Source organism: Quercus suber, unplaced genomic scaffold (assembly GCF_002906115.3).
Source record: "Quercus suber isolate HL8 unplaced genomic scaffold, Cork oak 2.0 scaffold_865, whole genome shotgun sequence".
In the NCBI taxonomy this organism is placed as follows: Eukaryota; Viridiplantae; Streptophyta; class Magnoliopsida; order Fagales; family Fagaceae; genus Quercus; species Quercus suber.
In genome coordinates this window covers 101,333-113,179 of record NW_027070295.1, presented here as the reverse complement: position 1 = coordinate 113,179, position 11,847 = coordinate 101,333, and the positions used below count along the sequence as shown (strand labels likewise).

Here is an 11,847-nt window from a genome sequence, read left to right as displayed (position 1 = left end):
AAATACAAAAATTGCAAGAGTCTAGGAAATCAATAAAAGAAGGGAATGGTTGTTGTTGCAAAGCAAACAACCGATCCCTTAAAGTTCTAAAAAAGAGTAGCTTGAGGTCCGGAATAGATCTCTCAATATCTTCAAAACATCTATTATTTCTCTCCCTCCAAAGACACCACATTAAGCTATGAGGAATGATGGACCAAATGTAACCATTTCAATGATGACCAAAGTTGCCTTGCCAACACCCTAACAGCCCCAAAACAGTGTGCGGCATAACCCAAGTTACTCCAAATAGACCCAAAACCATAGACCATAGATCCATAGTTGTGTATTGTTATAAAGCACAAGATAAAATTTCATGTTTAACTTTCTAGATTTTTATTGAATTGTCCATTGATAATTGTTTTCAAATTTACTATATTAAAATTCTAAGAGATATAGCTCATGTAAATTTATTGTCCACTTTAGCTATTAGACAAAATATATTTGAGTTTATCAGCCTTTTTTTAATTGATATTTTTTTGAATATTTATATTAGAGATTAGTATATAATGTCTGTGCGCTTGATGCTTTTACCAACACTATGTAACACTGTCACTTAAAAAACGAAAAGGTTGGTGACAGACTTAACTAAAAAAGAGGTAGGTAACTGTTTCCACATTTTATTGGATAAAGCTCTTTTAGAAGTTGAACCCATGTAGATGTAATCTTTAGTTAGGCTAGTTTTTAGACTAGGATTAAGAGAAACTACATGCTTTCAAGTTTCAACTGGCTTTGCTTCTCCTTGCATTATAGTATAGGTGAAACTTATAGAAAGACTATGGGCACTGAATCTTGTAGATGGAAAGTTAATAGTCATAATGACAATTTTTTTATTACATGCTGGCTTTGCTGGTCTTGTATTTAGGATCATGTTCAGTGGCTTGATGCTGGGGCAAAAGGGTATGTATTATTTAAAAAAGACAACTAATTAATTTATGTATTATTTATATAATTATATGTCTTTTATTTGAAGTTTTGACAGCAAGTCAGCAACTCCCTGTTGAAACCTTTTCTATAGTTTGGGGTGCTGCTATTCCACGATAGAGGTGGCCACAGCTACTGGGAATCTAGTTTCTGTGATAATGTGATTTTATTGCAAGTAGCCCCTGCTAGTGTTAGTAATGCCTTGTAGATGTTGGCTCTCTAGGCGTCTTCCAATTTTATATAATTGGTCTTACCCCTACTTTGTTTTGCCAAGTAAATCATCTACAATGTTGGAATCTTTCTATGCCCCTTTGGTAAAGCATTTTCAAACAGCACCTTTTCAAAGTACAGCATTTTAAATGTTCAGTCTTTTCTAGTTACAGCCTTTTCAAACAACCCTATTCTGAAAAAAACTGAAAAAGAGGCTGTACCAAAAATGGGCAGACTGTCACTTATTGCGCTGCTGTAGGTAAATATGTAATTTATTATTAGTGCCCTTGTTTGACTTTGTATTTTGAAATTAAGTTTAATGCAGTAATACCTGAATGTTGTATCTAACTGAAGAATACTCTGCATTATTTGAAGTTGTTTTAGATTTGCTTTCTTCTCTAAGTGGAGGTTCTGATATTGTGGCTTCTACTCTTCTGTGCCTTTTCTATGAAAATTCTACAAACATACCTTCCAGCCTATCTGTGCATCTCGTATCAGCTTCTGAAAATTTTCAATTATAATGAGTAATAATTGGGTCCTGCATATTCTTTTTATTTGAACTAGGAGTAGGCTAGATATTATTTTTAGAGTTATACATTAATATTATCTTTTACCCAGAACTGATGTTTCTAATGACGAGTTCACTTCCTTTTAATTGCTTGGTGGCATGCAGGAATCGGATATTGAGTCTTTGGAGTAAAGATGTTAGCCGTATTTTACCACTTGCTGACTGTGGGGTCTCTGATACTCCTTTTGAGGACGAACCATCACATGCTACACTTATCAGGGAGATCTATGCATTTCTTGATCATAGTGTAAGTTTGTAAAGTGTATTGAGTTTTATTTATGTTCTGTATTCTTTTTTCTTGTCAAAATGATGCATCTGTTTGTTTGCTTCCCAACCCCCCCCCCCCCCCCCCCCCTTTTTTTTTTTTTTTAAATAGCTAGTTGGTTTTGTGCCCAACCTGCCAAGATTGTTGTGATTAATGGAAGGTTGGAAAATTGTCAATGATGAAATTGAGATCGATGACAACTTTGCTACGGCTAGTACTGTGAATATATGTTTCAACCAACTTAATTAAACTCCAAGTTAAAAATTTTGTAATTTAACTGCTTTCAACAAATATTAAAAACCCGCCTCCCCTAAATGTTTGCTCACCATGCTTAATTTGTACCCAAATATTAGACCCCAAAAACTAATGGTAAAGTGGAGGTAAAGCAAATGAATATATAAATAAATCTATCTCTATTCCAAATCCAAAAGCAAAGGCTCAAAAAGAAAATACACAAATGACAATGAAATCAACTACATGGGTACCCTACAAAAGAAATAATTCAGACAACTATGTAAGAAATACACACAACAAATTAAATAATCCAAATCCAAGGAAAACTCCCCGAGTTTTTCATATCTCAGTTGCACTTCAAATCCTGGATAACACGTTGCGCCAAATTGACTGTCATGGTGCAGCTCATTTCACCAGACTTCTTCTTCTTGATCACCTTCATCAATTGAACCTTTCCACTCAACTTAGCCTGGCTGCTCAGCATCAAATATCCAGAACCAATATCATTTGTAAGGTTTGTATTGCCTGATAACTTTTCGGAGGTTATGTCCACGGTCACATCGAATCTCTGTGTCTTTCTTGCCTTGGTTCGACCTTCAGCAATGACAGCCTCTCCAACAGGCATGCCTCCATATAAGATAGTGACATTGCTGCTGTCATACTTGAAGTGGCCAAAATTTGTGTTCTTAATGGCCACTTGGGCTACCAATCTCATGTCAAAAGAAGATGAATTGGTAGTGCTAGGAGTGAAATTCTCGACAGCCACAGTGCTAAACCTGACTTTAGGACTTTTAATTTTCATCACAGTTAGTGCAAAGACCAAGATGATTATGGTCTGAAACACAATGAAAGCAGCAACATATGCTAAGCATTTTGAGTTTCTCTTTCCCTCTCCCTTCATTTTGAATGATTGACTGATGTTTAATTGATAGCTTTTGTTTTTCTTTGTTCTTGTTTAATTAGAACCAAGAGATTGCAAAAGGCTTTAAGCTGGTGAATGAGTTGTGACTTGTGAGTCCTAGAGGTAAGGATGGGGGCATATTTATAGTTGCTTGCGTTGAATGACTCAATAATGAAGGAAATAGTTAAATAATGAATGCAACCTAGGGGAAAAGATGTATGTGGAATTTTATTTGCATTTAATCAATTTTTCAAAACGTGTTGTGGACACTTTGACCGTTAGTATATATTTTAAATTTTGGTAACAGAAGCTTCTGCTAAGTATGTACACGACGGTGGGCGTCAAGCCGAAGACCAAGTATTATTGCCGACTCCAACTAACTAGGTCAAACAACCTTTTCTTTGGGTTTTGGCCCTTTTGGGGGATGGGTTATTAGGGACACAATCATAAATTCATAATGAAAAACTTTCAAATATTAGCCAAAAAGTTGATAAAGGTGAGACATGCTAGGTATTACTGCACATAAGTATTATATCTTCATATAGACACTCGCTAGAAAAAAATTAAAAATAAAAATGTTAATAGATGTCCTAAAGCCATTAGTTTATGAAATATTTTTACAAACTCATTAGAGTTTCATTTTTCTTTTTTTTCTTTGTAGGGACACGCGTCGCATTTTGATAAGTCAATAGTTAGATTTGGATAGTTGGAAATCGTGATAGAACTAGGAATTTTCGTTTGGAGGAGGGAGAACTATAATATTCATAAATCAAATTCAATTAAATTTAAATACGTATACTATAATATATATATATATATATATAATCTTAATTTTTATATGTCAATTCACATCTTTATATGCCCAAACTTCAAAATCATTTAATATATATATATATGATATTAAAAATAAAAGCAAAATTTTGGGACTACAACATAGCTCAACCACTAGTTGGGGATACTTTAGTCCAATATATTAGAATATTGGTTAAGTGATTTAATTCATAATTTCGTAATAGTTTAAACTTTTGGGACAATTAATAATTTATCATGGAATCAGAGCAGGTGATCTTAAGTTCAAGCCTTGTCTTTGTTGTACTTTTCATATAAAAAGTTAATTCACACATGAGTAAGTTTCTACTGTAGGTAGTAATACTAGGATTTGGTATATTCTTGTATTGTAACAACTTCTGCTCTACGATTATATTTCTTTAGTCGATGGTAAGCTACAAAGCACCCATTAGGTTTTCCCTGTTAGAATTTTCCCATCGTAACCATATTGCTGTGTTAAATTTACTTTTCTATGCATTTAGTTAGCAAAGGGAAAATTTAGACCTTGGTTAATTTTAATCAATTATATAAACTGGTTAATTAGTTAAATTATGCAAAGGTCCAATTTAGCATGAGATGTGTGATGAAGCCAAGTTCGTCAGTTGATATGTTCGTCTAGATAGACAATGGCCAAATGGCACTGGATTCCTGCAGCAAGATAAACAAGTCGAGTTTCCTTTGGAAAGGTGACCGGCGTGGTGCCAACCAACGAGCCTCCGATGGAAAAGTTAAATACTGAGAGAATGATAAGGAATTGATGAGATACAAGAGTATGAGTCTATATGTGTGTACCTTTGCTTGAGGTCCCATGTAGTTTATATAGGACTTTAGCTTTCTAGCCGTTGGAGGCTTTCAATGGTGGTTTGAATGCCTTCTCATTACATTCTTGGTGACTTAATTGCATGATATGAAGATCTCCCCAACGTTCATGTCTTAAAATCCGTCTAAGTGTAATGACTCGTTCATTAAATGCTCTTTTATGGTGTTATCATCGTCCAAAGGTTATGTGGACGATGGGATTTTCCTGGTCCATCAATGTGTACAACCATTTTTTAGTGTTGGCTAATTTCTTGACATTTGCTTGTAATCATTGAACAAATTTCAATTGTATTTGTATGGTGTAAGTTTGTAGAATTTAGTCGAGCAAGTTCATGATTCAATTGTATTTGTATGGTGTAAGTTTGTAGAATTTAGTCGAGCAAGTTCATGATCAATCGAGAAATATGATAAGTTGGAAAAAAAAAAATTCACCAATCCTTCGTGAGACATTCAGTTAAGCAAAGCTTTAAAGAAAGTATCGACCAATTCATGACAAACTAACTTGTAACCTTATGCAAATGCATGGATACACTTAAAGATATACAATAAAATACATAATATAATTCCTATATATATAATTTAAATACTATTGATAGTCATTTTATATTTTGTTGACTCTTTAAAAAAAAATTATAAGGACATCATTAGGTATAAAATGTAAATTGTCCATTTTTTTTTATATAATTATTGTGAAGCACATTTTTTTATTTTACAATTCATTTATTCTGGACTCATTGATGTTTGTACTTAATAACTCACTTGGATGAATATTTATGATGTGATCCTCCATTTAATTCTAAAATTAAGAAATAAAAATATTTAAGAATAAATAATTTAGGATACATGGCGCAAAATTGGAACTCTAATTTAGAATTCTAATTTGAGTTTCTCTCAGCTTCACCTATTACTATTATTATATAGATTATATAGATTTTGTGGCCAATCATATCAAAAGCCTACACCATTATATATATATATATATATATATATATATATTATAGATTATATAGATTTTGTGGCCAATCATATCAAAAGCCTACACCATTATATATATATATATATATATATATATATAAATTTAAAATTTAAGAAGAATGAGGACGGCAATGCAAAACCTTGATAATCCCTTATTTCTAGTTCTTTCTACCTCTCCAATTGACCATACTTGAGAGGTTGTTTACTACCAAACACAAAGATCACCACTTACGTGTTGGAGTTTCATTTAGACCATAGAGAAATATTTAAAAAGCCTTAAAGAGTGATCGAAAATTGGTTTTATAGTTTGCAGATCGACTTGCAATATCAAGTAACATTGAAGGGAACAAGGAAAGTCTTATCTGCTAGCAATAACGGGGAACTCAAATACTTAGTTTGACCCCATGTACAAAAAGTCGCATGAGTAACATATGTACTGCAACAACCTTCGGCAATAAACTTGTTGGGTTGAGCTTTGCCTTGAAGTGCTTTTATCTATTCGGTTTCCACTCCGTGAGCAAATTATTGTCTCTTTATGTTTGAGTTGTTCATGTGATGTGTTTCTTGTGCTTGATTATCCAAGATTAATATTGTGCTTAAGTTAATTAGCTGCCTGAACCTAATCTTGAATCATTAATTGATTAAAATTAGTAATAAGTCGTATTAGAGGCCTAAAATACATTTTTTTACTAACAATTTAAACTTTTGGCTTGGTAATTTATCACAACATTAAAGACTAGAGTATAGATATATTTTCACATACACAATTGTGAGGGGACGAGGATCCGAGAATACAAATAGAGGGATTAGGGACAAAGCCGAGGAGACAAACCTAGGTGAGCACCAGCGGAATGTCCTCAAAAAAATACAAGTAACCTTATGCAAGTGCAAAAAAGACTACGTTGGACAAGGACTCTGAGGATGCCAACTTGACCTCAGAAAGTTGAGAACCAAGGCTAAAAGTTGATGGGCACAAACTGAGGGCGAAGAGAAAAATTTGTCACTAAGCGGGGAAGAAAGGAAAGAGGATGGATAAAACAACCATCACCTCCGCATTTAATGCACTGCAACCACTTAGCTAGCCGCATTAATGAGGAAATGATATTTGAACAGTGTCCACCCAGCTCATACCTCAGTATAGAAACTTTCTAGTAAGGCCTTGATGGAACAAGTATCAATGAAATCTGATCCTGACCTTTCAAATGTAGGGCTCAACTACATCTTGGCTGAATATATAAAGCTAGGAAGCTCCTAGATCAAAAGGAGGGGCGGGAGACTTAAAACTACTTGTAACCTCTATCTCGAACTAAACTCGAGGACCCCTATATATGCATTTCAAGGCTATTCCTTATAAAAGACTTTCTATCTACATGTGGTTTTAATTCTAGCACACCAACTTAAGTATTTTGATCTTGTTAAGGGCATTTAAGGTTGATTGAGCATCTCATCTCTCAAAAATTAATTGTGTGAGCAAAAGCAACAAGTTTGTACCTACCATAAACCTTACTCACTTTTTGCCCACCACAACAAAAAATAATATAATAAGTGAGGAAACAAAAGAATATGATTCTTTCTATATAAAATTATTATTATATCCTTATAATTAAACCATCATCGGATAATTTAATGTAATCTTAAAAGTAGAAGAATTGAGTAAATTATTGTTATTTTCTTCTCAACTGTTTCATTTTATTACTACTATGACTAACATTCCACCTCATTAGAATGTCTTCAAAATTCTACTGATAATTGATTACTTTATAATTCAACGAAGATATTTGAGATTCAAATTCCCACACCTCCATTGTAACTATCAAATTATAAATAAAATAATTTATAATTGAGCATTGTTATCCATTAGATATTTTCAACAATTCAATATATTCTCAGTTATGAGAATTAAATAATTGGTTTAATGCGCATGTAGTGGAATTGCTTATTATTTGCTCAACTTTGAATCCTCAAGAGACACATAACACTTCTTAAATTGATGATATTTATTTCTTAGTAAATATTATCAAAACTAAGTTTCACAACAAAATAGAAAGATTATATTCTAAATATCTCTTTGATTGTATACACTAAACAAAAAAATCATTTTAATTACTCCCTATTCATAAACTACTTACGTGTAGATACCCTTTCCTCTTCTTTCCTTTCCCCTTCCATTCTGTGCTACTTTTATTTTGCCCTTAGTCAAACAATAATGTCAAGAATTAAGGATTAATTTTTCAAAAAGTTTAAGACCACACGCTTTAACACACCATAGATCCATAACAGGGAGTGATTGTATTCAATTGCACGTTAACAAATATGCAAATATATGTTAGTAAAAGAACAGTTAATTCAATTATTTGCTAGCTAGTGGAGCTGCACGTATACAAGATACATATAATAGATTATAAAATAGTCTTCTAGATGAGGACTAATTCAAATATGTGATGATTCAGTTCACACACCAACCGATAGAAAATATCGCAGTTCACGCGTAGCGTGCGAATAAGATCTTATCTTGTGTTCTAATTTATGTCCAACGCAACGGTCTACCAAGTTTGAAAATATCGATTAGAATAGATAGCATATATAGAACGGCATTGTGGAAGTGGAAGTCTAGATAGCACATGACATCACCCGCCTCTTCTAGACGAGAACTATAACTAACTAATATTCGTCGGACATACATGTCAATGTGTGTCTGTGGGGTACGGACGTGGTCCCCCATTTTGAATTTTTAACGTTAGTATTTAACCGCGTCGACAAAAGGACAAAAGTTGTAGTTATATATAAACTCATTAGTTTTTTTCTTTCACCAATCACATTCTATTAAGTTATCCTTGTAGAAAAAAAGTTGTGAAAAATTTTATAATTTTAGACTTTTTCTTACAAAGGAAATAAACTAAACCAAACAAATTTTCTATTCAAACTTTGTAAAAAAATTCTTCAAACTTTTTATGTACCTTTATATTAAGGGTGAATTTTGAAAATATAACCATTAAATTCCATGTTTTTATTATATCCTTCATACTTGCAAAATTTCATAAAGATCAATTATCAATTTCTATATCATTAAACAAATGTTAAAATTTCAAGTTTTTGTGATTTAAAAATATGTATAAAAAAAAATTTTATTGATTAAATAGTAAATAACATCCAATTTGAATGAAATTATATATATATTAAGAACATAAGAAACATGAAACTCAATTGTTAGATTTTCAAAATTCATACTCAAAAAATAAATATATAAGAAGTTTAAACTTTAAAGAATTTTTCTCCAGATTAGTTTGAAGAAAAACTTTGTTAAACTGTCCTCATAAGCTGTCATATCATATATAACATTAGTATGTATTTTTCTTTTCTTAAATGTTTAAACATGGGTGTTTGGATTTAAGTATAACAACAGTAATTTTATTAAGATGTTATAAAATAGTGTAAGGGCCAAATTTTGTTCAATCAATCTTTAAAAATATCTATTACATCAACTTATGCATCAATTTTGCAAAATGCATTTCTGTTAAAGTATTTGTGCAAATATACACAAACATGGTTGTTTGTTTGTTTCAATTTTTTATTCTTTATTTATGTTCCCCAAAAATGAAGGAAAAGAGTGGATGGTATATGTAGTGTGTGAAAAATTAAAAATTAATAATAATAATTTAAAATTGATCTTTTAATGATATAGAATAGCTAATCTAATGTTGGTGTTTTGAAAAGTGGTTAAGTAAAATAAAATAAAAAAAAAGATTATTATGCTAAAATATATAAGAAAATTTGCACATGTGAATGGTCTAATCTTTGTGTTATAATTTCAATATAAAAAAAAAATAAAAAAGCCTAATGTTATAATTTCCATATTTGTTTTAATGTTGAACAATTTATGAAGCAAGCTATTCATGAACAATTTGGAATTAACTTGGAAAAAAAACTTATATATATTGGCTTTTAGCCTAATTCAAGCTTAAGTTTAAACTCAAGTCTTAAATAAGCTAAGCTCAAACATAACAACATTCTCTGTCATTGTACTTCCCAATCAAATTCGTCATAACAGTGCAACTCTCGTTATTACAATCTTCCTTTTATCTCCCCTCCCTCATGGAGGGTCTCCCTTCTTATATAGTCCCTCTTGGACAATCTTTACTCTACACTTGTCGATAATTTGGGTTGCTACTTGAGTACTTGTCCCACTAGACATCTCCTTTGGCCCCTTTTTGAGTTGCGATGACCAAGGAAACACTGTTCAGGAGTCTTTTCCACATAAATGTGGCTAAAAAAGTAGCTGCAGTGCATTTAATGCGGAGGTAACACCCTTTCCTTAGATATTTTTGGGTCTCCTTCCTTCTCGTGAGTTTATGTAACATGCCTCTAACATCAATGCCTCTATTGAGGTCATTTTTGTGGCTGGAATATGTAAATGAGTAGTGTTTGTCTTGACCGAGGAGATATTGTTCCTCGAACTGTCTTCTACTCATTTCTCACTTATGAGGCACTGAGTTGGAATGACTCTCTACTATTTATTTCTCCTTGGATATCCCAATGTTCTCGAATAAAGCCCAAGGCCCAATATACGGTTTTTGGGTCTTGTCCCACAAATAATATATTGAATTGTTGGAGTCTTTGAGATTTTATCTAATATCTAATCTATTAGAAATTTGTATATCTTTTTTGATAGTTTATATAATAATAAAAAAAAACTAAACACGTATTCTATTTCTATTTATTTATAGTTATAGATAATTATTTTATAGGTTAGTTAGAGATAGTGTTATAGATAATAGATAATGGATAATAGATAATAGAATTTGATTTCGTTATAACGAGTATTTATTTTGTTTTAGAGCTGGTAATCCAGTTACAAAAGCAATCTCATAGACTTTCGTTTTTGCGCCTCTCATGAAAGGTGTAAATTTCGGTGGGATTTTTTATAATTTGGATATGTTATTTGGAGTTCAATCCATTGGGAATGGGGCTACATCTATTTATTTCAACNTACTTCCCAATCAAATTCGTCATAACACTCCTAGACATGATCCACACGGGTTTAAGTGCCTAAAGAGCATATCTACCAAAGCAAATACAATTACCTCAATAAGATATTCCTTTCATTCTTCCTTTATGTTGTTTACAAATTCTAGTTCTTTTAGGGTTATGGTTGATGGTTCTTTTCAATTCCATCTCTACTACAGAACTGGACATGAGAGTTTCTTCTCATCCAAGTCCTTTAAATTGAAAAATAACAACTATAAAATTGTATACATGTATTTAATGAATAATGTAGGGACTCAGTTTACAACCCAAACCTAATGTGCATGGGGTTGTGGGTTAATGAGCCTAATACAATAAATTTGTAGAGAGTGGGTTCGAAGAACTGGACCTTAGTGAATCTAACAATGGCTAGGACAAGTTTGAAAGATCATCATGCAAGAGCAAAACACGTAAGGCCAGATGTATCTGTTGTCCAAGGAGGCAAACATTCTTATCGACCAATAGAACTGATTATAGGTGCAACTCTCGTTATTACAATCTTCCTTTTATCTCCCCTCCCTCATGGAGGGTCTCCCTTCTTATATAGTCCCTCTTGGACAATCTTTACTCTACACTTGTCGATAATTTGGGTTGCTACTTGAGTACTTGTCCCACTAGACATCTCCTTTGGCCCCTTTTTGAGTTGCGATGACCAAGGAAACACTGTTCAGGAGTCTTTTCCACATAAATGTGGCTAAAAAAGTAGCTGCAGTGCATTTAATGCGGAGGTAACACCCTTTCCTTAGATATTTTTGGGTCTCCTTCAAAAAAAAAAAAAAAAAAAAAAAAGTCCTAAGATTTTTAAAGTACATAATAAAATGAATGTGATAGTGTTTTCCCAAAAGTATAAAAAAATTAATAAAAAAAAAATGATTATAATATGTTTACCAAAAGTCAAAAGTAAAGTTTAGTGCAAGTTGAGGTCCAAGTAAACATTTTTTTTTTTTTTTTTTTGAGATAAACATTTTTGATATTTGTAGCCTGTAGAATAAGATAGAAATAATTTGAGACTTCTCTAAGCAATTCATACAAACAATCGATTATGCTTTTTGGGTTATAGATTTC

General features: G+C 32.2%; 1 protein-coding gene across 1 annotated transcript; it reads right to left on the bottom strand.

Moving 5' to 3' along the window:
• Nucleotides 1-2,384: 2,384 nt before the first annotated feature.
• On the bottom strand, nt 2,385-3,286 carry LOC112022765 (late embryogenesis abundant protein At1g64065). Its single transcript, XM_024055393.2, has one exon. It carries the CDS (start codon nt 3,136-3,138, stop codon nt 2,584-2,586), a length of 555 nt encoding a protein of 184 aa, XP_023911161.1. The 5' UTR covers nt 3,139-3,286; the 3' UTR covers nt 2,385-2,583.
• Nucleotides 3,287-11,847: the final 8,561 nt, after the last annotated feature.

Coding starts and splice junctions, on each gene's coding strand:
- LOC112022765 (XM_024055393.2), bottom strand. CDS start 3,138: ATGAAGGGAGAGGGAAAGAGAAACTCAAAATGCTTAGCATATGTTGCT.